This window comes from Leopardus geoffroyi, chromosome B4, assembly GCF_018350155.1.
Source record: "Leopardus geoffroyi isolate Oge1 chromosome B4, O.geoffroyi_Oge1_pat1.0, whole genome shotgun sequence".
In the NCBI taxonomy this organism is placed as follows: domain Eukaryota; kingdom Metazoa; phylum Chordata; class Mammalia; order Carnivora; family Felidae; genus Leopardus; species Leopardus geoffroyi.
In genome coordinates, this window is record NC_059341.1 from 45,889,033 (window position 1) to 45,915,738 (window position 26,706).

General features: G+C 42.1%; 1 protein-coding gene and 1 long non-coding RNA gene across 4 annotated transcripts in view; one reads left to right on the forward strand and one right to left on the reverse strand.

Annotated features, from left to right (window-relative positions):
* Positions 1-10,323: 10,323 nt before the first annotated feature.
* On the reverse strand, positions 10,324-11,398 carry LOC123590548. Its single transcript, XR_006708839.1, has 2 exons — positions 11,102-11,398; positions 10,324-10,899 (listed from the first exon to the last, which is right to left on the reverse strand). It is a non-coding gene; the product is annotated as an uncharacterized LOC123590548 (long non-coding RNA).
* A 40-nt stretch (positions 11,399-11,438) lies between these two features.
* Positions 11,439-26,706, forward strand: part of BCL2L14 (BCL2 like 14) — a 37,365-nt gene continuing 22,097 nt past the window's right edge. The window contains exons 1-3 of one of the 3 annotated variants that reach the window (XM_045463790.1): positions 11,439-11,553; positions 13,428-13,482; positions 14,954-15,162. In XM_045463790.1, the coding sequence (XP_045319746.1) occupies positions 15,131-15,162 (32 nt within the window). In that variant the 5' untranslated portion in view covers positions 11,439-11,553; positions 13,428-13,482; positions 14,954-15,130. Of the gene's footprint in view, positions 11,554-13,427; positions 13,483-14,953; positions 15,163-25,967; positions 26,189-26,706 lie in introns of those variants that run through there. The other 2 variants (XM_045463791.1, XM_045463792.1) reach the window with 2 other exon arrangements.

Genomic DNA, 26,706 nt, shown 5'->3' on the forward strand with positions numbered 1-26,706 from the left:
TAGAGACTGTTGAAGCCACCTGGTCCCAGCAGACCCCGGAAGGTGGCCACATTCACTGGTACTGGGGCAAGGTCATTGAGGGTGAAGCCTGGTGCCAGATGTGTGTTGTGATTTTCCATAATCCCTGCAAAGCTGCTGCTACACTATCTCGAAAACTTTTTCTGAGGCGGGCTGGCACCTGGCCACAGTCTCGGGGCACCAGCAGCAGCAGGGTCCAGCAAGCGTTCCTGGGTGCAGCCGACATTCAGCCATTGCTCAGTGAGACCCTCCCGCAGAGAGGCAGAACGGGTCAAAGCAACAGTGCTTCAGAAGCAAGGGGCCGGGGAAAACAGTCGCATCTGAGACAAAACTCAGGTGAAAGGTACTGCCTGGGGCTTTGTCACGCACAGTGAAGAAGCGGGGAGCGGACGAAAGCTGAAGACAGAGGACGGGTGCGCGACTGCCGATCAGAGAGAACAGAGTTCCCATACTAGAGACTGACGCCATTTTCACCGCTCCTGCGCATGCGCATACGCACCTACACACTCTGCAACAATCCACCCCAGTAGGCTAGCAGCGCCATCTAGTGGAGAATGGAGCCGTTACACTAAGCCCCGCCCAACTGGGCCAACCTCGCCCTTCAAAAACACAAGTCTCACCGCCTGCTTAGTTTATGGACTATAAAGCACCCCATAGTCTGACTTCTAGGGGAAAATGAAGTAATTCCAGTCGTATTTCAATCTGTTAGCAGGTCTATCTATTCAATTTTCTTTCTTTTTTTTTTCTCTTTTTCACTTCTTTTCTTTTTCTTGAATACAGAAAGAGAAAAAATCCATTTTTATTTTCAATTTTTATTAAAAATATTTTTCTTAGTTTTTTTCTACTATATTCTTTACTTTTGTGTAAATTTTTTCAAATTCTATTTTACTCCCATCACCTCCTTTTAGTCTACTTCAGTGTATTAATTTTTTCAAATTCTCAAACGATTTCCTTTTTCCCCCCTCTTTTTCTCTAATCTGTCAAGCCACTTTCAACACCCAGACCAAAACACACCTAGGATCTAGCATTATTTATTCGATGTGTGCGTGTGTGTGTAATTTTTTAATTTTAATTTTTTTAATTTTAATTTTTCTACCTCATTAATTCCTTTTCTCCCTTCAAAATGACAAAATGAAGGAATTCACCCCAAAAGAAAGAGCACGAAGAAACGACAGCCAGGGACTTAACCAACACAGATACAAGCAAGATGTCTGAACCAGAATTTAGAATCACGATAATAAGAATACTAGGTGGAGTCGAAAATAGATTAGAATCCCTTTCTGCAGAGATGAAAGAAGTAAAAACTAGTCAAAATGAAATTTAAAATGCTATAACTGAGCTTCCATCACGGATGGATGCGGTGGTGGCAAGGATGGATGAGGCAGAACAGAGAATCAGTGATATAGAGGACAAATTATGGACAATAATGAAGCAGAAAAAAAGAGGGAGATTAAGGCAAAAGAGCACGATTTAAGAATTACAGAAATCAGTGACTCATTAAAAAGGAACAACATCAGAAACATAGGGGTCCCAGAAGAGGAAGAGAGAAATAGGGGTAGAAGGGTTATGTGAGCAAATCATAGCAAAGAAAACTTTCCTAACCTGGGGAAAGACACAGACCTCAAAATCCAGGAAGCACAGAGGACCCCCATTAGATTCAACAAAAACCGACCATCAACAAGGCAGATCATAGTCAGATTCACAAAATACTCAGGCAAGGAGAGACTCATGAAAGCAGCAAGGGAAAAAAAGTCCCTAACCTACCAGGGAAGACAGATCAGGTATGCAGCAGACCTATCCACAGAAACTTGGCAGGCCAGAAAGGAGTGGCAGGATATATTCAGTGTGCTGAATCAGAAAAATATGCAGCCAAGAATTCTTTATCCAGCAAGGCTGTCACTCAAAATAGAAGGAGAGATAAAAAGTTTCCCAGACAAACAAAAATTAAAGGAGTTTGTGACAACTAAACCAGCCCTGCAAGAAATTTTAAGGGGGACTCTCTGAGGGGAGAAAAGATTATATATATATTTATATATATAGCAACAAAGATTAGAAAGGACCAGAGAACACCACCAGAAACTTCAACTCTACAACCATCATAATGGCAATAAATTCATATCTTTCACTACTCACTCTAAACGTCAATGGACTCAATGCGCCAATCAAAAGACGTAGGGTAACAGAATGGATAAGAAAACAAGATCCATCTATATGCTGTTTACAAGAGACCCACTTTAGACCTAAAGACACCTTCAGATTGAAAATAAGGGGATGGAGAACCATCTATCATGCTAATGGTCAACAAAAGAAAGTCAGAGTAGCCATACTTATATAAGACAATCTAGACTTTAAAATAAAGACTGTATCAAGAGAGGCAGAAGGGCATTATATCATAATCCAGGGGTCTATCCACCAAGAAGACCTAACAATTGTAAACATTTATGCACCAAATGTGAAAGCACCCAAATATATAAATCAATTAGTCACAAACATAAAGAAACTCATCAATAGTAATACCATAATAGTAGGAGACTTCAACACCCCACTTACAACAATGGACATATCATCTAATCAAAAAATCAATAAGGAAACAATGGCTTTGAATGACACACTGGACCAGATGGACTTAACAGATATATTCAGAACATTTCATCCCAAAGCAGCAGAATATACATTCTTCCCCAATGCATATGGAATGTTCTCCAGAATAGACCATATACTGGGACACAAATCAGCCCAAAGTAAGTACAAAAAGATAGAGATCATACCATGTATATTTTCAGACTACAACGCTATGAAACTCAAAATCAACCACAAGAAAAAATACGGAAAGGTAAATACTTGGAGACTGAAGAACATCCTACTAAGAATGAATGGGCTAACCAAAAAGTTAAAGAGGAGATTAAAAAGTATCTGGAAGTCAATGAAAATGATAACACCACAACCCAAAACCTCTGGGATGCAGCAAAGGCGGTCATAAAAGGAAAGTATATAGCTAGCCAGGCTTTCCTAAAGAAGGAAGATCTCAGATACACAACCTAACCTTACACCAAAGAACAGCAAATAAAATCCAAAACCAGAAGAAGACAGGAAACAATAAAGATTAGAGTAGAAATTAATGCTATTGAAACCAAAAAAACCCCAAAAAAACCCCAAAAAACAGTAGAACAGATCAATGAAACCAGAAGCTAGTTCTTTGAAAGAATTAACAAAATTGATAAACCACTAGCCAGTTTGATCAAAAAGAAGAAGGAAAGGACCCAAATAAATAAAATCCAGAATGAAAGAGGAGAGATCACAACCAACACAGCAGAAATAAAAACAATAATAAGAGAATATTATGAGCAATTATATGCCAATAAAATGGGCAATCTGGAAGAAATGAACAAATTCCTAGAAACATATACACTACCAAAACTGAAACAGGAAGAAATAGAAAATTTGAACAGACCCATAACCAGTAAGGAAATCGAATTAGTAATCAAAAATCTGCCAAAAAACAAGAGTCCAGGGCCAGATGGCTTTCCAGGGGAATTCTACCAAACATTTAAGGAAGAGTTAACACCTATTCTCTTGAAGGAAAACTTCCAAACTGTAAGAAGCCAGCATTACCTTGATTCCAAAACCAGACAGAGACCCCACTAAAAAGGAGAACTATAGACCAATTTCCCTGGTGAACATGGATGCAAAAATCCTCAACAAGATATTAGCCAACCAGATCCAACAATACATTAAAAAAATTATTCACCATGACCAAGTGGGATTTATACCTGGGATGCAGAGCTGGTTCAATATCCCCAAAACAATTAATGTGATTCATCACATCAAGAAAAGAAAGGACAAAAACCATATGATCGTCTCAATAGATGCAGAGAAAACATTTGACAAAATACAACATCCTTTCTTGATAAAAACCCTCAAGAAAGTAGGGATAAAAGGAGCATACCTCGAGATCATAAAAGCCATATATGAATGACCCAACACTAATATCCTCCTCAATGGAGAAAAACTGAGAGCTTTCCCCCTAAGGTCAGGAACAAGACAGGGATGTTCACTCTTGCCACTGTTATTCAACATAGTATTGGAAGTCTTAGCCTCTGCAATCAGACAACACAAAGAAATAAAAGGCATCCAAATTGGCCAGGAGGAGGTCAAACTTTCACTCTTTGCAGATGACATGATACTCTATATGGAAAACCCAAAAGATTCCACCAAAAACTGCTAGAACTGATTCATGAATTCAGCAAAATTGCAGGATATAAAATCAATGCACAGAAATCAGTTGCATTCCTATACACCAACAATGAAGCAACAGAAAGAGAAATCAAGGAATCGATCCCATTTACAGTTGCACCAAAAACTATAAAATACCTAGGAATAAATCTGACCAAAGAGGTGAAAAATCTAATCACTGAAAACTGTAGAAAGCTTATGAAAGAAATTGAAGAAGACACAAAAAAATGGAAAAAGATTCCATGCTCCTGGATAGGAAGAACAAATATTGTTAAAATGTCGATACTACCCAAAGCAATCTACATATTCAATGCAATCCCTATCAAAATAACACCAGCATTCTTCACAGAGCTAGAAGAAATAATCCTAAAATGTGTATGGAACCAGAAAAGACCTCGAATAGCCAAAGCAATCTTGAAAAGAAAACCAAAGCGGGAGGCATCACAATCCCAGACTTCAAGGTATACTACAAAGCTGTAATCATACTTCAAGGTATACTACAAAGCTGCCAGACAGTATGGTACTGGCACAAGAACAGACACTCAGATCAATGGAACAGAATAGAGAACCCAGAAATAGACCCACAAACATATGGCCAACTAATCTTTGACAAAGCAGGAAAGAATATCCAATGGAATAAATACAGTCTCTTCAGCAAGTGGTGCTGGGAAAACTGGACAGCGACATGCCAAAGAATGAACCTGGGCCACTTTCTTACACCACACACAAAAATAAACTCAAAATGCATGAAAGACCTAAATGTAAGACAGGAAGCCATCAAAATCCTCGAGGAGAAAGCAGGAAAAAACCTCTTTGATCTTGGCCACAGCAACTTCTTACTCAACACGTCTCCAGAGGCAACGGAAACAAAAGCAAAAATGAACTACTGGGACCTCATCAAAATAAAAAGCTTCTGCACAGCAAAGGAAACAATCAGTAAAACTAAAAGGCAACCGACAGAATGGGAGAAGATATTTGCAAATGACATATCAGATAAAGGGTTAGTATCCAAAATCTATAAAGAACTTATCAAATCAACACACAAAAAAACAAATAATCCAGTGAAGAAATGGGCAAAAGACACGAATAGACACTTCTCCAAAGAAGCCATCCATATGGCCAACCTACACATGAAAAAATGCTCCACATCACTCATCATCAGAGAAATACAAATCAAAACCACGATGAGATACCACCTTACACCCGTCAGAATGGCTAACATTAACAACTCAGGCAACAACAGATGTTGACGAGGATGTGGAGAAAGAGGATATCTTTTGCATTGTTGGTGGGAATACAAGCTGGTGCAGCCACTCTGGAAAACAGTGTGGATGGAGGTTCCTCAAAAAACTAAAAATAGAACTACCCTACGACCCAGCAATTGCACTACTAGGCATATATCCAAGGGATACAGGTGTGCTGTTTCAAAGGGACACATGCACCCCAATATTTATAGCAGCACTATCAACATTAACCAAAGTATGGAAAGAACCCAAATGTCCATTGATGGATGAACGGATAAAGAAGATGTGGTGTGTATATATATACGATGGAGTATTACTCAGCAATCAAAAAGAATGAAATCTTGCCATTTGCAACTACGTTGATGGAACTGGAAGGTATTATGCTAAGTGAAATTAGTCAGAGAAAGACAAAAATCATATGACTTCACTCATATGAAGACTTTAAGAGACAAAACGGATGAACATAAGGGAAGGGAAACAAAAATAATATAAAAACAGGGAGGGGGACAAAACAGAAGAGACTCATAAATATGGAGAACAAACTGAGGGTTACGGGAGGGGTTGTGGGAGGGGGGACGGGCTAAATGGGTAAGGGACACTAAGGAATCTACTCCTGAAATCATTGTTGCACTATATGCTAACTAATTTGGATGTAAAAAATTAAAAATTAAAATAAAATTAAATTAAATTAAAAATTTTTTAATTTTTAAAAAATTAAAATTAAAAAAATAAAATAAAAAATTAAATTAAAAATAATAAGGACAAAAATCAATGAAATTTAAAACAATAGAGAAAATCAAGAGTTGGTTCTTTGAAAAGAAGAATGAAATTGACTAACTTCTAACAAGACTAACAAAGAAAAAGAGGGAGAAGACATAAATTACCAATATTGGGAATAAAATAGGAGATATCACTATAGCCCCTGTAGACATCAAAAGGATAATAAGATAATTCTACAAACAATTCTACACTCATAAATTTAACAACTTTGATGAAATAGACCAATTTCTAAACACACACACATACACACACACACACACCACCACAACTCACTCAAAATGAAATAAGCCATGTGAATAACCACATAACTATAAGGAAGTTGAATTCATAATTTTAAAACTCAAAAGAAAGAAATCTCATGGGGGGCCTGGGTGGTTCAGTTGGTTAGCCGTCTGACTCTGGGTTTTGGCTCAGGTCATGATCTCGCGGTTCATGGGTTCAAACCCCACCTCAGGCTCCGTGCTGATGGTGCAGAGCCTGCATGGGGTTCTATCTCTCTCCCTCTCTCTCTTCCCCCTCAGCATTCTCTCTCTCAAAATAAATAAATAAACTTCAAAGAAAGAAAGAAATCTCCAGGCCCAGATGGTTTCACTAGACAATTCTACTAAATGTTTGAAGAATTAATGCCAATTCTACACAATCTCTTCAGAATATAGAAGAGGAAGAAATATTTCCCAATTTGCTTGATATATACCAAAAACAGACAAAGGCAGAAAACCAGAAAACTACAGACCAATATCCCTCTTGATTACAGATATAAAATCCTTAAAAAATATATATTATCTAATAGAATTTAGCAACACATAAAAAGAATTATACACCATGACCAAATGGGGTTTATTCCAGGGATGGAAGGCCATTTCAATATTCAAAAATTAATCAGTATAATATTAACAAGCTATTGAAGAAAAATTACATGATCGTATAAATTGATGCAGAAAAGACATTGGACAAATTTCAACATCTATGCATGGTAAAAATTTTCAGAAAAATATGAATAGAAGGGAAATTCCTCAATTTGGTAAGAACATCTACCAAAAGCTTACAGCAACATTATACTTAATGGTGAAAGGCTGAATGCTTCCCCCACCCCAAGATCAGCAATAATACAAAGATAGCCACTCTCATCACTCTTATTCAACATGGTGCTGGAAGTGTTAGCCTGTGCAATAAGAAAAAAGAAAACAAAGCAAAAAGAAAAAAAAATCAAAAACTCCTAGTACTAAGTTCAGCAAAGATGCAAGATATAAGACAAGCATACAAAAACCAATTTTATGTCTGTATACTAGCAGTGGACATGTGGACACCAAAACTAAAAATATAATTTTTATATTTTATAACCATTTTATATTTGTAACCATTTTATATTTATAACCATTTTATATTTATAACCATTTGCCAATCACCCCAAAAATAATGAAACACTTAGATGTAAATCTACCAAAACATACCCAGGACTTTTATGCTGAAATGCTGATGAAAGAAATTTTTTAAATCTGAATGGAGAGACATAGTGTGTTCATGGACTAGAAGATTCAATATATATATTTTTTTAATGTTTATTTATTTTTGAGATGTAGAGAGACAGAGCATGAACAGGGGAGGGTCAGAGAGATAGGGAGACACAGAATCGGAAGCAGGCTCCAGGCTCCGAGCTGTCAGCACAGAGCCCGACGCAGGGCTCGAACTCACAGACCGTGAGATCATGACCTGAGCCGAAGTCGGACGCTTAACCGACTGAGCCACCCAGGCGCCCCTAGAAGATTCAATATAGATGAAATATAGATATGTAGATAAAGATAAATGAACATAAGTAGATAGTGATAAGATATAGCTAATATAGATCAAGATAGATAAACATAAACGGAATATAGAATATGGATAAGGATACATGTCAATTTTCCCTAAATCGATTTCCAGATACAATGCATGTCCTATCAAAATCGCGGCAAGATTTTTTTATAGATATAGTTATTCTACAACTTAAATGGACAGGCAAGGAACTAGAATAGCTAAAAAGAAGAAAAAGAGGTGCCTAGGTGGCTCAGTTGGTTGAGCATCCAACTCTTGATTTCGGCTTGGGTCATGATGCCAGTGTTACGGGATCAAGCCGTTCATCAGGCTCCATGCTGAGTATAGAGCCTACTTAAGATTCTCTCTCTCTGCCCCTCTCCTCCACTTGTACTCTCTCTTTCTAAAAGAAAAAAAAAGAAGAAAAAAGTGGAAGGAATTAATCCATAGTAATCAAGATTGTATGGTATTGGTGGAGTGATAGACCCATAGATCAATAGACCACACTGGAGAAACCAAAAATAGATACACACAAATATGCCAAACTGATTTTTGACAATGTGCAAAAGCAACTCAGTGGAGAAAAGATAGCCTTTTCAGCAAATGGTGCTGGAGTAATTGTACAGCCATGATCAGAAAATGAACCTCAACCTAAATCTCACCCCTTATACAAAAATGAACTCAAAATGGATCGCAGACTTAAATGTAAAATGTAAAACTGTAAAACATTTAGAAAAAGTAGGAGAAAATGTTCAGGATCTAGAACTAGGCAGAGATCTTAGCCTTGGCACCCAAAACATGATCCATAAAAGGTAAAACTAATAAATTGGACTTCATCGAAATTTAAAACATTTGCTCTGTGGAAGACCTTGTGAAGATAACAAGACAAGGTACAGAGTAGGAGAGAAATATGTGAAAACCAGATGAGTATCTAGAATATATTAAGAACTCTCAAAATTCAACAGTAAAAAAAGCAAACAATCCAGTTAGAACACAGACAAAACACACAAAGAGACATTTCACCAGAGCAGATATACAGGTGACAAATAAGCACATGAAAAGATGTTCTTCATTATTAGCCACTTATTTTTCAGAAGTCTGCAAGGTTCAGCTAGTATAGACCAGGTGGCTCTGTTGATCTTGGCTGGCCTCCCTATGTGTGGGGTTTAGCTGATCAAGGCTGGGTCCCTCTGTGTCAGCTGGGACTCCATTCCATGTATCTCTCAGCCTCATCCGTGAAATACACACTGAAACCACTATAAGAAGTCATGACCTACCTACCAGAATGGCAAACATAAAAAGTAGCGACAATAAACAAATCCTGACAAAGATGCAGAGAAAATGGGTCACCAATACATTGCTGGTGGTAATGTAAAAGGGTAGCATTTGGCAGGGTCTTTTTTTTTTTTTTAACTAATCATGCAACTGCCATTATGACCCAGAAATTGAGCACCTGAGCATTTATCTCAGAGACGTGAAGACTTACATTTACACAAAAATAGTACACGGATGTTTGTAGCAGCTTTATTCATGACAGCTCCAAACTAGAAACAACCCAGATGTCCTTCAATGGATGAAGGGTTAACCAAATGTAGTACATCCATACCTTGGAACACTTTACTCAGCAGTAAAAGGTAATAAACTATTGACAGATGTGATAACATAGGTATATATCTCCAGTGAATTATGCAGTGAAAAAAAAAAAAAAGCCAATTCCAAATGGTTACATTCTATATGATTTCATTCATATAACATCCTTGAAATGACAAAATAATAGAAACAGAGGATAGATTGGGGGTTTCCAGGGGTTACAGAGAGGGTGGGAGCAAGAGGGAAGGGAATATAGTCATAAATAGCAACATGAGAGATCCTTATGCTGATGAAAGTATTTTGTATCTTGACTCTGCCAATGTCACTATCCTGGTTATGATACTGTACTATAGTTTTGCATGATGTTACCATTGAGGAAAACTGGATAAAGGGTGCATGGGATCTTTTTTTTTTTTTATGGGATCTTTATTTCTTACAAGTGCATGTAAATCCGGGCGCCTGGGTGGCGCAGTCGGTTAAGCGTCCGACTTCAGCCAGGTCACGATCTCGCGGTCCGTGAGTTCGAGCCCCGCGTCAGGCTCTGGGCTGATGGCTCAGAGCCTGGAGCCTGTTTCCGATTCTGTGTCTCCCTCTCTCTCTGCCCCTCCCCCGTTCATGCTCTGTCTCTCTCTGTCCCAAAAATAAATAAACATTGAAAAAAAAAAAAACAAGTGCATGTAAATCTACATGGATTTCAAAATTAAAAGTTTGATCTGTTTAATTTTTAAAAACCACTTATTTTTCAGAAGTCTGCAAGGTTCAGCTGATATAGACCAGGTGGCTCTGTTGATCTTAGCTGGCCTCACTCATGTGTGGGGTTTAGCTGATCAAGTCAGGATCCCTCTGGGTCAGCTGGGACTCCATTCCATGTATCTCTCAGCCTCATCAGGCGGGCCTGGACATGTTGTCATGGCTACTACGCAGTGTGTACAAGAAAGCAAGCTCTAATGGACAAAAGTCCCCCAAGCCTGGGCTTCAGTCCTGACTTTCATATTGTAAGGGTTGAAGCAAGCTACACAACTTAGCCCAGAATCGAAGGACAAGGCAGAGCATCCTAGTCTTGAAGGGAGGGCACAAAGTCATAGGCACACGGGCACAGGGGGCAATGAACAGCTGGGGCCATGAAGGGCTCCCCCACATCATGCTGGATCTCCTCCAGGACTGAAACTACCTATTGCCACTCTTCCTTCTCATAGGCAGACCGTGGCTATTCTCTGTTGTTTCAAGCACCTTCCAACAGGGTCTGCCAAAGACACGTCACAGGGGAAGAGAATATATATTGTCTATAACCGTCCTACACGGAGCCAATCTGCCTGTCATGTCCACAGCCACTTGGCTCCACCTTCCCCAGCCCTGACTCAACCTTTACTCCCTCTGTCGCCCCATCTGATTCTCTTCTCACCCCTTCCGTCCTCTAGAATCCCTATGCCTTTCCTAGCACTCACCAGATTTTATTTTACCAGAATCCCTGTCCAAAGTCACTGAGATCAGTTCTTTTGGCCTCCATTCCCTCATCTTCAAAAGGTGGATTAATAGCAGTACCGACACCACTCTCCATCAGTGTTGACATGAGGATGAAACCATATAACTCACATAATGAGTTTACCCCACCTGGTGCAGAGTAACCCCTCCCTAAATTGTAGTGGCTTTGTTTTCTTTTACTAAGGGTGCAAACTGCAGGCAGTTAAAGGAATCCCAGCATTCTTAGTTAGAACTCTGAAAATATTTCCCCATAGAAACACTGTTCTATTCCATGATTGTATTCTGTTCAACTGTTATTACTCCTAATCATTCTGTGGTCCTGGCGGTCCAGCCTAATCCTGAAGGTTAGATGGGTTCTCCTGGACTGGCCTGGCAAAACTAACCACCATGAAGAACATTACGGCAAGGAAAAAATGTGAGTTCTAAACAAGTCCTTTACACATGAACTTTTGAGAAGCGCCTGGGTTGAGCATCTGACTCTTGACTTTGGCTCAGGTCATAATCCCAGAGTCATCAGATGAAGCCCCACATCCGGCTTCACACTGAGCAGGGAGCCTGCTTGGGATTCTCTCTCTCTCTCTCTCTCTCTCTGCCCCTCCCTGTGTTTACATGCTCTCTAAATAAATAAATAAACAAATAAATAATAAATAAAAATTTTAAAATAAAAAAAAACAAACGAACTTTTGAAATAGAATCCACTCTTAAGTTTGATATTACCTAGAAATGAACGTTATGAAGGTAGATACTTTGGAGATTGCAAACGTATCGGGCTGATGAATGGTAGATATTCTACTGACCTGAACCCTCTGAGCGAGAACCTTACGAACGAGGCTAGATGCCAGAGGAACTCAGGGCCGTGGGTAGGAAGCCAAACTGTGTTGTAAAGAAAACTAGGTAGACCTTGGGGGAGAGGGGTCAATGGGAGATCACAATCAATACCTGGGTATGCAGCAGTTGGGGAGAAGTCTTAGACGGGAGTCCCCAAAATGGGGAAAACGGGATCCTGAGAGCAATACCAGAGGGGTACCTACTTGATGGTGACAAGCCCGTGAAAGTGGAAAGGTTGTGGCTGGAAGCTTACAAAAGTCTACCTGGGGACCCAGCCAGAAAAGTAATAGCTAGACCCATACTTTGAAAATGGAATGGAATGGCCAGAAGAAATAGAAAAACTATAGCTCCAAGGCTAAGAGCCTAGAAAAGATGGATTCAGGGCCTTTATGTGGAAATGCTCGAAAAGGTTTGAATATAACACTACACCCCGAGGCTAAGCTGAGAGGTTTCAGCACACAACTGTGAGACACTCAGGACTTTTCACTGTAGTAAAATTCAGCATGAAGCTGACCTTGCAGGTGCACAGGACAGAAATGAGCAGAACGGGGAAAGGTGAGGGAGGGGATATTGCAAGCAACACAGGGAGTGGGGAAAGGGGCTGGCTTTTTGTGGAGGTACCGTCTCTTCTGCACACTGGACTGGTGAGAGCCAAGCTGAGACCCAGCTGTACCTGGACCCAGGTCTGCCGGACTCGGTCTCAAACCTGTTAGTGCACCCCTCATAATACTGTGTCTGTGACGACTACACGTGGACCCTAACATGGCACCAAGATCTTTATGATGTTGAAACACAGAGAGCTAACAGGGAATCTCAGGGATGTATCCTATATTCCTGTCTTCCTCATCCCCGACGGTGGTCATGACGCTTCTGCTTGAACAATTTCACTGATGGAATCTCACTTCTCCTGAGACACCCATCTCCGTATTCAAGGATTGTCATGGGGCACACGGGTGGCTCAGTCGGTTAAGTGTCCAGCTCTTGGTTTCGGCTCAGCTCATGATCTCCTGTTTCATGAGATCGAGCCCCCTGCCGGGCTCTCTTGGGATTCCTGCTTGGGATTCTCTCTCTCCCTCTCTCTCTGCCCCTCCCCGGTGCATGGTCTCTCACTCTGTCTCTCTCAAAATGAATAAACTTAAACTTAAATAAATAAATAAATAAATAAATAAATAAATAAATAAAAGCCTGTCCTGTGAAGGATTCTCTCCAACCAAACGGATCAGATCTGCCCCCTCGTGACTTCTGCTTGCCCTCGTTCTGTTCTCTGGAACGGAGTAGCTAAATCTAATCCTTCCGCCCCATGAGGCCCAGTTCCATTCTGCTAAATCTTCTCTCCTCTAGGATGAATGGTCCACATTACACAACCTTAATAATCAAGTCAATGAGCGTTTCGTGATGGCCTTGATGTAAGCAGAGCACAATGCACATGCGAAGTGAGTAAATTGTGTCTTTGGTCTTCAGGCAAACCGGGCGAAGACAGAAGCATGGATGGTGAACTCTAATACCAAGAAGACTGGTAAGTATTATAAAACATGTTCAGAGCTTGCCATGGTGTAGCTATGGGGAAAGTGTAGACCAGTTCACCTTGGGGGATCTGAAAAAAGACTTCTAAGAAGAGGTGGGAGTTGAGCTGGGGCTTGCCAGACTTTGACAAGCAGATGGAGGGAAGGAGGCAGGTGGGGAGTGAAACAAGCAGAGGACATGGGCTTGAGGACCTCGGCTCTCAGCTTCCTACTTGACCTTGAGCATATTTTAAATGAGGGCCCTAAACTAAATGATCTCGAACGTCTGGTGCTAGAGACCCAATAGGGTGTGAGTTTGAGCATTCCAATTTAGGCAAGAGTCCAAACCTGTGAAGCCCTGCCTATATCAAGGGAGTGGCATATGTGTTTGGGACAGGAGGTGGGGGGATAAGAGGAGGATAATCCATTCACTATTCTGCCTGTCACACTGATTCTGCACCCCTCACCATTCTGACCGTGTCATGTTGGGACACTGACAATGTCCTTCTTAGACTGGCAGTTACTATGAGCCAGACACCTTTGGAAGCATGACATATTTACTTCTACATCCCATGGACTCCTCACAGCAGCCCTATGAGATAAGTGCAAGTTTTATTATTCCCATTTTACAGATGAGAAAACGGAGGCAAAGAGAGATCAAATATCTTGCCCGAGTTCATTGAGCAAGGATTTGAACTCAGGTAGTCTAGCTTCCTACCTTACTTCTTCAATAAAAAAACAGAAGAGCAGGGCACCCGGGTGGCTTAGCAGGATGAGCATCCAACTCTTGATTTGGGCCCAGGTAAAGATCTCCCAGGTCGTGGGATCGAGCCCCGCACTGGGCTCTGCGCTGGCAGCGTGGAGCCTGCTTAGGATTCTCCCTCTCCCTCTCTCTCTCTCTCTCTCTCTCTATCTCTCTCTCTCTCTCTGCCCTGCCCCCATTCGTGCTCTCTCTCTCAATAAATAAATAAACATTTGTTAAAAACACAAGGGCAGAACTGAGCACAGCTCTGTAGGCATGCTCTCCCTTACTAGGGTGAGAATACTGTTCAAGTGTAGCTTCTTTTGCCCTCCCATTCACCCAGCCTAAGACATCCGCTTTCTTGGATGCCATGCCACATCAATTCATTCTGAGCTAGCAGTCACCTAAAGCCCCTAAAAGGCTTTTGACAGGAGCTGCTCTTAAACCAGGTCATTCCCATTCTGTTCGCATGCAGTGGATTAGTGAATCCCAGATGCCAGGTTGTTCATAAGCCTTTTAGATTCTCGGTAGTAGCTCCTGGTTTCACCCTACAATAATTCTGAAACATGATATGTTATCCAACGTTCCTGTTCCCAGCTTAGTAATAATATAACATGAACAGCTAATGGTTAGTGGAGGATTCATTAACTAAATGTGTTTCATGTAGTATCTTCTATAGTAGTTTTGTCTTTACACAAAGTCTTTTGTGATTGTTGTTGTTGTTACTATCGTTCTCATTCAAGGGAAAAGAAAATCAAAGCTAGTGAAGTGAAGAGACTTGCTCAACATCCAATCGGGAAGTGACAGACCCAAGGTTCATATCCAAGATTGTTCGATTCTGGGGCCAGAACTCATTCATATGCTTTCCCACCTCTTTGCATCATCTAGAAACTTGCCATTATCTAAGTCAATCACAAAAAATGTCAAACAGAATCAAGGACAGAACTCAGAGGTAAATTATATCCCTCTAGGCATATATGAACCAATTATTCAAGTAGTCATACATAGATTGAGGCATTTTTTTACATAATATTGAAAGGCCAGAGAAGTTTAGTGATCTGCCCAAGCTCAGACACTTAGGGAAGAAAGGAGATGAAAAAGAAAACGATCTGGGGGCACGTGGGTGGCTCAGTAGGTTGAGTGTCTGACTCTTGATTTTGGCTAAGATCATGTTCTCGTGGTTCCTGGGTTAGAGCCCTACGTGGGGCTCTGTGCTGACAGTGTGGAGCATGCTTGGGATTCTCTCTGTTTCTGTCTCCCTCTCTCTGCCCCTCCTCCACTCACTCTGTATCTCTCTCAAAAAATAAATAAGTAAGCTTTTTTTAAAAAAAGGAAAAACCCAGAGAGGTCAGGCCCTTCATTCCATCAGCACACGCTTCAAGTATAAATGAGTATAAACATATCCAGAAAGTTTTGCAATTACAACGTCATCGAGACTGCAATTCTCCAACTTGTTCACATGCGTCTCACGAGCATCTTTGTCAAAAACCGTGCTGGAGCAAACGTGCACTTCATCAAAGACACCCCCCTGCCCCGTGGGAGATGGGATGAGTCTGCCCTGATGGCCTCTCAGCGAACACGCAGAAGCCCCCATTCTAACAGCTCACAAATCATCCTTTTACTAACGCGGTGTAGGATTTGGCAGGGAATTACCACAGGTGAAGCTTTGGGAGGCATGCCAGCTCCCTGAAAACTACGCAAATCATCTCCAGGCATCAGGCTCCACTCAACACTGGCCCTGTGTCTCCCTGCCCTGTTGAACACACCTCTGTCATCTCCTCTTGACTGAAAACTTCAACTTGCCTCAGACCCTTCCAACTGAGACTGTTTTACTTGGTAAGAGAAGAGAGAAGTCCAATTGAACCAGAGTGGTTCAGTCTTCTTTCTCCCTTCTGTTGTTGGAAATGAATCTTAAAAAAAAAAAAACCCTTGGGGCGCCTGGGTGGCGCAGTCGGCTAGGCGTCCGACTTCAGCCAGGTCACGATCTCGCGGTCCGTGAGTTCGAGCCCCGCGTCAGGCTCGGGGCTGATGGCTCAGAGCCTGGAGCCTGCTTCCGATTCTGTGTCTCCCTCTCTCTCTGCCCCTCCCCCGTTCATGCTCTGTCTCTCTCTGTCCCAAAAATAAATAAATGTTGAAAAAAAAAATCCTTTCTTCTGTCATTAATATTTTCAAGAACCTCAGCAGAGACTGACCCTCACTCCAGGCCAGTTCCCCTGTTTTGTATTTGCTCTCTGTCCTAGCCACTGACAAAGACTCTCTTCTCGCCTGAACTTCATTCAGCCAGGCTCCTCTGAGACCGTTGAGGGCCTCATCCTTGGGTATGCTCTCCCAGAGTCCAGTTGTAGCAAGAATCCTTTCAGGTCAGTTTAGCCAGAATCTCCCATCCTTGATAGAAGATCCCCCTTGATATCTGACCAGATTCTTCCTTCCCCGCCATCCCCCAGGGAACGTCTGGCCGCCCTGACCTGCCTCCAGCAAGAACCCTATCAGGTCGGGTTAGCCAGGTTCCCCCTTATTCGTGATTCTTCTTCTTGGCAATTTTCTATCCACTGACCCCTTCCACTAGGAAGTCCCACTTTGCCTGTTGTTAAATTAAGAGCTAAGCCCAATGTCCCTGCCCTACTGCAGAACCTCAGTACCTAGTCCTGAATTTCGTCTACCTTATCATTTTAACAAGTGACAGAATAACTTTTTAATACCTCTTTTGGACACCTTTTATATGTGTTCATCTTTTTTTTTTTTTTTTTTTTTTTACTTTTTTAAAATTTTTGATAGGCAGAGAGAGACAGAGCACAAGTAGGGGAGGGGCAGAGAGAGAGGGAGACACAGAATCCAAAGCAGGCTCCAGGCTCTGAGCTGTCAGCACAGAGCCCGACGCGGGGCTCAAACTCACGAACCGCAAGATCATGACCTGAGCGGAAGTCGGACGCCCAACTGACTGAGCCACCCAGGCGCCCCATTAATGTTAATTTGTTTCTAGAAAGAGAGAGAGAGCAAGGAGGGCGAGAGAGAGCGGGAGACAGAGAATCCCAAGCAGGCTCTGCACTGTCGGCATAGAGCCCAATGTGGGGCTCAAACTTGATCTGTGAGATCATGACCTGAGCTGAAATCAAGAGTCGGTTGGTCGCTTAACTGACTGAGCCTCCCAGAGGCCCCTATGTGTGTTCTTTTAAAGTGAGAGCTCATGTAAGGACTTCCTTTTGACCTCAAAATCAAATGTCTTCCCTTTGCTTCCTTCTCCAGATCATTCCCTTCTACTTACCCAATAAGAGGCAGAATCAGGATGCAGCTCCAAACTCTTTGCCTACACAGCCTGAGCCCTTATGGTACTATATTATTTGTAAATGAGTTATTAACTAAGCCATTAAAAACAACCAATACCAGAACCTTGAGACCTCTATCCTAATGCCTCTCAATCAATTAGACAATTAAAGAGGAATCTGAAAGGAACATGAAGTGCAGAGAATTAAGTGATTTTAACCAATGTTAGGAGATAATTTTTTCAAAGGTAAAATAAACAAAGCTGGGCCCTAGGTAAAGTGGTAAGGAGATTTTAAATAGTAATGTACTATTGCAATAGGGAAAAGAGTCCACCGTGAACTGAACTAAGCTTGGATTTGCACAGGGTGAATGCGTATTTTAAAGGGAAAATGGAGTAGAGACCCAGAGAGCAGAACAGAGTGAAAAATTACAAGAAAGGAGGTCTAGTCCATGTGAAACCATCTGGGTCTATTAGGCTCCTGCCCTCCCACAGACACTGGCAGACAGGGGCCCGGGGCTCAGGTGTTGTCTCGAACAAACTAAGTTCTTTTGTGATCCTTGAGTTTTCTCGGGCAGGCACTTTAAGGGGGCCTAGCTAAGGTCATTGTAGGGATGTGGCCATATGCTGTTGGCAATTATGTTAGTGTCTCACTCAAGTCTTTATAGGCCAAGGTTGAGGCCTAGTCAAAAAAAGGGCTCAGAGGAGCCTGGCTAGAATGTGGTCATAGAGAATCTTTCTTCAACTTCCACATAATACAAAAGAATATGTGTCAAATATTTTATTTACCTCATTAATGGATGGTGGGACTGGTATAATACTACAACCAGTTCAAAGGAGAACTTAAACTACCACGCATTTATAGTCAGTTAAGAAATGCTGGAACAGGGGCTCCTAGGTGGCTCAGTCGGTTAAGCGTCTGACTTTGGCTCATGTCCTGATCTCGTGGTTCATGGGTTCAAGCCCCGCATCGGGCTCTGTGCTGACAGCTCAAAGCCTGGAACCTGCTTCGGATTCTGTGTCTCCCTCTCTCTGCCCCTCCCCACTCATGTTCTCTCCCTCTCTCTCTCAAAAATCAACCTAAAAAAAAAATTTTTTTTAATGCTGGAATAAATTGACAAATAGAGGCAAACTGGAAAAACAGGTCAATATCCACAGGACAATTAACAACCCCATTCCACAGGAGCCCATCTGCATTTTAATTGAAGGAACACTTTGTATTAGTATCAGTCTCCTGTAAGTCAGCTTTTGTCTCTACGGAGTTGTAAAATAACCCCATCAGAAGCAAGCAAAGACGCACACATCTGTAAAATCAAATAATGTCCAAAGGTTCCAGCATTCCATTGAAAGGATATCCAATAATATCTTTTCATCCACTTCAAAACCTTCGTGTTTTCATCTACACCAATCTTCTTGTTCTGTATACCAAGCTCAACAGCAGTAAAAGTGAGTCCAGAAAATCAAAAAGATGATTGAAAAGCATCGATGATCAGGGATAGATCCACACAATAAGTATGAAGAAGACAGTCAATTTCAGTGGTTCGTTTCCTGAACTCTGAAGCCTGGTGGTCTAGGCTCCCTCAAATCCCGACATCGCCACACTGGTCATGTTACACTAGGCACTTTTTCTCAGTTTCCCTGTGCCCTCAAAATCCTCATCTGTAACATGGGTATAACTGAGGGAATCATTGATAAAGTCCATAGCTGAGGGAATCATTGATAAAGTCTGGGTAAATTACAGATGTCATCCTTACGCCTGTGGGAGCCTGTGGCCATGAAAACCTGCCTCTCTTTAGCCTACAAGGCAATGTTTGGCTAGGCCAGAATTCTATCTTCATGATCACAAAGGTCATGACACTAGGGTCAACATTAATTCTTTCTCCCAGGGTTCCCATTGCTTCTAGGAGACTAACCAGTTCCTGTCTGCCAAGTGCAAGAGTCAAGTGTAAGCAAAATTTATCACCATTGCCTCCTTTGACTTGAGCGATGACATTAGCATCAAGTATGAGGTTCTCCTTGTTTATCAGGAGTGTTTAGCAAAAGCCACGGTAGTGTAAACGTGCTGTCACAACTATACTCTGCTTCTGTGCCACTGTGATCTCTGTTCCAAAAGCACCATCCATCTTCCCTCTAGTCATAGCAAGACCCCCAAAACAGCACCTCAATTCTTTCGGTTTGTCTTCACTCAGACATTCTAACCCCAACTTACAGGATCTCCTTGCAGGTGTACAGGAGGGAAAAAACCTCTTTCTTTGGCCTCTTGGGTACTTCCGCTAGGACCCTGTAAATTAGACAAAGGCAGATTAACAACAGAAAAGCAAAGCCAAGTTTATTCACACATACAGCTTACGTACACATGGGAGAAACTCAGTGATGAGTAACTCAAAAGGGTGGCTAGAGCTTGGGGCTTACATAGCATCTGAACAGAACAACAGTACATCTACACAACTAGAGCAAACAAAGAAGCAGTTGTTACCAGACGTGCAAGTACTTGCTGTGGCTATGCCCTGGGGCTCAGAGCAGAGGGAACAGGCACAAATTCTCATCTCTGAGTCTCACCCAGGAAAGTGAGTGCACACTTTACTATCTGCTGCCTGAGGGTCTTGCTTCTAATTAGCACACATCTAAGTGCGAACTGCAATCCTTCCTGGAGCCTGAAAGAGCCGGTGGGCACTTCTTCCCCAGCCTTCTCTCTCCTACCAGCTCCAATAATAAAACCAATTTGTTGGCATCTCCTTGGAAGGGTCTTGTCAACACATCTAGGGCGCCAACTTTTAAGGCTGCCGCCTGAGGGCTGGGCTGCCAAATCACCCAGCTCTGATAGCTAACACGGCTTGCCTCTGCCTTCTCCCTTTAGCCCACTCCAAATCACCAGTATCTCTCTGGAAGGACCTTGCACACATGGCTGGCACCCTAGCTTTTGCAGATGCCACCAAAGGACAGGCCCCCAGATCACTTGGTTCTGAAAGCCAACAGGCCTTGCACTCACAAATCCCATAGAACTATAGCCAACAGCCCACCTTCGCAGACATACACCTAGGTAGAGTGTAGAGGGAGGCAGGCAAAAAAGCCCATCTCCCAGTTTCTACTGGAAGGGCCTTAATTATATACTTTCCCAGCTGCTGCCAGAGGGTTTGGCGTCCAATCTAGATGCAAACTATGATTCTCCCCTTTGAGACACTGACAGGTTTTGGCACACCTTCAAGTTCTGGGAGCCACTAAGAACAGAGCATGGGTAATCACAAAGGTTCGGGGGACAACCAATAGCCATTCTTTTTAAAATTTTTTTTTAATGTTTATTCATTTTTGAAAGACAGAGAGAGAGAGAGAGTACAGCAGGGGTGGGGTGGAGAGAGAGGGGGAGCACAGAATCAGAAGCAGGCTCCAGGCTCTGAGCTGTCAGCACAGAGCTCGACGCGGGGCTCGAACTCACTAACCGCAAGATCATGACCTGAGCCGAAGTCGGACGCTCAACTGACTGAGCCACCCAGGTGCCCCAACCAATAGCCATTCTTAGAGAGATTGAGTCAGTACTCAAAAACCTCCCAGCAAAGATAATGAAGATGGCTTCCTTGGTAAATTGTACTAAACATTTAAAGAAGAATTGATACCAATCCTTCTCAGTCTCCCAAAAAAGAGAAGACAAGGAGACCCTTCCAAACTCATTTTATAACACCAACATTACCCAAATACCAAAACCAGACAAGAACACTACAAGAAAAGAAGATTAAAGGCCAATATTCCTGATGAACATAGATGCAAAAACCCTCAAAAAAATATTAGCAAAACAAATTCAGCAATGCATTTAAAGAATCAATACACTATGACCAAGTAGGATTTCTTCCAGGGATGCCAGGATGGTTCAACATCCACAAATCAACGTGACGCACCAGATAACAAAATGAAAGATAAAAAGCATACAATCATCTCAGTAGATGAAGAGAAAACATTGGACAAAATTCGATTTCTTTCATGATGAAAACTCTCAACAGATTGGGTACATAAGGAACATGCCTCAACATTATAAAGGACAAATATGACAAACCCACAGCTAACATCATACTCAATGGTGAAAACCGAAAGCTTTTCCCCTAAGATCAGGAATAAGACAAGGATACCCACTCTAGCCACTTCTATTCAACATAATACTCAAAGTCCTAGCCAGAGCAATTAGGCAAGAAGAAGAAAAAATCAAAGGTATCCAAATAAGAAAAGAAGAAGTAAAATTGCCCGTGTTTGTAGATGACATATTATAACCCTAAAGACTACACACACACACACACACACACACACACACACACACACACTCACACACACAGCCCGTTAGAGGGGTACCTGGGTGGCTCAGTCAGTTGGATGTCTGACTCTTAATCTCAGCTCAGGTCTTGATCTCATGGTTCGTGAGTTCGAGCCCCTTATCAGGCTCTGCTGACAGTGCAAAGCCCGCTTGGCATTCTCTCTACCTCTCTCTCTGCCCCTCCCATTCTCACTTGCTCTCTCTCCCAAAATAAATACACTTACACAAACAAAAACCTGTTAAACCTAATAAAGGAATTCAATAAAGTTTCAGATACAAAACTCAATATACAAAAATCGGTTGCATTTCTACATACTAACATTAACTATTGAAAAAAGAAAATGAAAAAAAAAACAATCCCATTTACAATATCCCATTTACAGTAGCACCAAAAATAATACAATAGGCATGAATTTAACAAAGGAGACATATTTCATTCAGTTGCATCATTGAGATTGAAATAAGAATGAGAGTCAGAGCCCCAGAGGAGTATGTTATCCACTCTAAAATCTGTACATCTGGACTTTCAACTCTTATTTGATAGTCACTCTATACTCACTTACAAAGATGGGCAAAAACCCCAAAGTTTTCCTGAGGATGAGCTATTTTTTTCCACTTTTATTTATTTAAAAAAAAATGTTTTCAGTTTATTTATTTTGAGAGACAGAGAGAGGAGGGTCAGAGAGAGAAGGAGAAAGAGAATCCCAGGCAGGCTCCGTGTTGTCAGCGTGGAGACCAATGTGGGGCTCGAACTCATGAGCCATGAGATCACGACCTGAGCCGAAACCAAGGGTTGCACGCTTAACCGACTGAGCCACCCAGGTGCCCATGATGATGAGCTTTTTATTCATACATCCAAACACTTAGGGATTTTTCCCTTAGACATATTTCCCACAATAATTTAAATAAATTCCAGAATCCAAGATTAATGCAAATTGAAAATAAAAACAACAATTTCAAAAATATCCATTGCCAATAATTCAACTCTTAGGACTCATTCCTCAGTAAACAATACAAAATATGGGCAAAGATACAGTTTGCCAAAAAATATGGGCAAACTATACTCTGTAACATTATTTGTAACAGTAAACACATGAAAATAGACATCTTAAAAATGCCTGGTTGAATAATCTTAGTGCTTCCATTCACTGGACTTACACAGCCATTAAAAATTCTCTTTACAGGGCGCCTGGGTGGCTCAGTCGGTTAAGTGTCTGACTCTGGATTTGGGCTTAGGTCACGATCTCACGGTTCGTGGGCTCGAGCACCACATCAGAGCCAGCTTGGGATTCTTTCTCTCTCCCTCTCTCTGCCCCTCCCCTGCTCGTGTTTTCTCTCTCTCTCACTCTCTTTCTCTCTCTCTCTCAAAATAAATAAATAAAACTTGAATATTCTATTTACAAAATACGTTTGTTGGTAGGGAGATAACTTTATGATAGACGTTAAGTGCAAAAAGCAAGTCATAGGGGCGCCTGGCTGGCTCAGTTGGTAGAGCATGGGGCTCTTGATCTCAGGGTCATGAATGAGGTCAAGCCCCACGGTGGGTGTGGAGCCGACTTAAAAAAAAAAAAAGCAAGCCGCAAAACTATGATAACGTCTTAACTATGTAAAACTATGTACATTGTGTTTGTTCAGGAATCCTTCTGGTTGAAAGAAACACTCAAATCAGCTGAGTAAAAAAAAAAAAGGGTGGGGGGAGGAGTCTCCCAGCCTCCAGGTGGCCAGTGGAGAGCTCTCAGTTATTGCTTATTGCTTCTCTCCTTATTTCTCCCCAGTTCTCTCCTGATTAGTTCCTTCCTCTGCCTGCCAGCTTTTTCTCCTCTGCTGCACAGGACCCAAACACGACCTCCCAAATGAAACACCCAGTGGAGGTAGCTAGACTCTCTGTAACACAATTCCAAATTTCGGGCAGACGGAGTTGAATTGGCCCAACTTGGGTCGTAGACCATCCACTTCTAGTCCGGTTGGATATGATTATTTAGGGTAGAGGTCATTTTGTCCAGCCGGCTGCAAGGGTGCCTTCGGAGAAGTGCGTAATTGGAAGCAGTGAGAAAGGGAAGGGCAGAGGGCCGGGCAGACGCTTGGGAGGTAGCTAGAGGTTATTATCATAGAGGGAAGGAAATAAGCCACATTTTTTTTTAAATTTTTTTTTTTTAAGTTTATTTTTGAGACAGAGAGAGACAGAGCATGAACGGGGGAGGAGCAGAGAGAGAGGGAGACACAGAATCGGAAGCAGGCTCCAGGCTCTGGGCCATCAGCCCAGAGCCCGACGCGGGGCTTGAACTCATGGACCATGAGATCGTGACCTGAGCTGAAGTCGGACGCTTAACCGACTGAGCCACCCAGGTGCCCCAATAAGCCACATTTTTAATAACATTGATCACTGAATGACTGGATCATGATGGTCTTTATTTTATCTATGCTATTTTACATTTTACAAGTGTTCTACAACGCTGTGTTTTTTTAGAATCAGGAGAAATGTGGGTTGGATTGGGTTTTTTTTTTTTTTTTCATATATAACAAGTTTTGAGTCCCATCCTTTTATGTGCTAGCTTGTTATGGGAGTTGCCAGGTTGAATGATTAATGGACGTTCTCTGTCCTCAATGAGCCTGCCTCCTTGTGCCAGTTGCCCCTTCCTTGTGTTTGTACTTAACCTTGCCAAGACCTTGTGGGATTCTAAGTCGTTTCTGAAGCCAGTGTCATTCAGTTACGTAACTCTGAACGCCAATAACAACTGTAGTCTGTACCATGTGACTTAGTTATTGGTGGTATGCAATTGTTGATTCTTGAACTGTTTCAAATGACTATTCTTAAAAAAAAAAGACTAAGTTTGTTTGTTTGTTTGTTTTTAAAGAAAAACCATTCTAGGGGCTCCTGGGTGGCTCAGTTGTTTGAACATCCAACTCTTGATTTTGGCTCAAGTCATGATCCCAGGGTCCTGGGATGGAGCCCAGCATCACGCTGAGCATAGAGCCTGCTTGGGATTCTCTCTCTCTCTCTCTCTCTCTCTCTCTCTCCCTCTGTCCCACTTTCTGCTCGCATGTGCACTCTCTCTCTCAAAAGAAAAAAAAAGAAAAACCATTCTTAATATTTTAATACTCCTTAAGTTGGCTAGACTAGCACACGTTATGTGCAATAAATATTAGTTTTCTGGTTAAAATTCACTTTGTCACTGTAGAACTAACTTTCCCATAACCACCGTCCATTTGTTTCTCATGGACCTGTTTGCCTAACATCTAAACGGCCAATTCTTCCTTCACTTTTATGAAATTAGCCTTAATTCCTCTTTCCCCACCTCACACTTCCTTCATCTTCTTGTTTTACTGGCCAGCTCTCAAGGTTTCAAGATCACACGTATGGCCATAAATGTCTCTTTCAGTTAAGAATCTGGATAGAATGTGAAATTATATTTAACTGTCTTCTTTCATATACATAGAGAATTCTATCTTTAAAATGTGAAAAAAAAGGGGGGGTGGGGAGCGGCGCCTGGGTGGCTCAGTTGGTTAAGCATCAGGCTTTGGCTCAGGTCATGATCTCACGGTTCATGGGTTTGAGCCCTGCATCGGGCTCTGCATGGAGCCTGCTTTGGATTCTCTGCCTCTCTCTCTCTCTCTCTCTCTCTCTCTCTCTCTGCACCCCCCCCCCTCTCTCTCTGTACTCATCTCTCAAAATAAATAAACGTTGAAAAAATAGTAATAAAATAAAATTGTGGGGGAAAATAAGTTTTTGTGGCTTCTATGGCTGGGGTTAGAGTCAGTCTTTAAAGCCTTGCCAGTGGTTCCATTTGAAATATAATCTTTGAATCACAGAGGAGAAGTAACATGATAACAGTGTGAGGCTAGGAGAGCCAGGGTTCGGATCTCAGCTCAACTGGCAGGGACCATTAGCAAAATACAGCGTGTTTCCCTGAGCCTGTTTCCTCATCTGTAAAATGGGAATCATAACACCTGCTTCTCAGTGTCGTTAAGATTAAATGTGTAACAATAGCTGTCACGTACATATTAGGTGGTCAGTAAACATTTGCTAACCTGATGAAATGTAAAGAACTTGCAGAACTATCAGGAAAACACCCACCTAATTGCCTCAAAGGGCAGTGAGAGTTTTTGATAAAGGAGGTAGAACTACTTTTAGTCAAATTGCATGGGCAAAGGTCAACCCCTCCTTCAGTTAAAAAGCTGGGGGCAGGGCTTAACCAGGAAGTGTAGTCCTTCCGTAAGCCTCCCTTCAGCCTTACTAGTCCCAAACCTGAAGCGGCTACAGCCAGATGGGATCTTGGATCACATGAGCCTCCCTAAATGAGAAGCCAAGAAGACTGGGTGAACGTTTCCTCTTAAGTTTTGTGGAGAGAGACTCAGGTACAGAAATACCTTGCTGCCTACCTGACCTGAAGCAGGAAAAACCACTGACAGCTGCGTTCCCAGGTAACACCAGGGGGCACCAGTGTTCCCAGGAGGACCCAGTCTGGGTTTTCAGTCCTGGGTTTGCTAAGGAGGCAAATCCAACCAGAGGAGAGGTTTACTGGGTTTCTTAAAAAGTTCTTAACATGTAAACTCGGAAGCCAAAGGACAGCGAAGAATCTAGTTTGTTGGGGTTTCCAGAAAAAGGAGAGAAAAAGATGTATTAGGTTTCTCTTTCATTTCTCCTTTGCTGTAGAAGGTTTGAAATAGCTCAGTTAAGCATACGTAACTGGCTGGATCATGTATAACACTATGCAGTCCTCTCTCATTGTATGACAAGCTGTGTGATGGCGTGACAGCCGGTCAGGGGCCAAGAGCCCACGGAGGTGCTGTCTCCTAGAGCAGGGAGGGGGCTGAGGACGGGAATCCCTGGGTTTGCGCCCAGGGTCCTGGGCACCTTGTGGGAACGCGGTCTAGCGCTGGCAGACCCTCACTGGCAAGGCCCAGGTAAAATGGGAAATCCCTCTCCCTCCCTTCTAGAA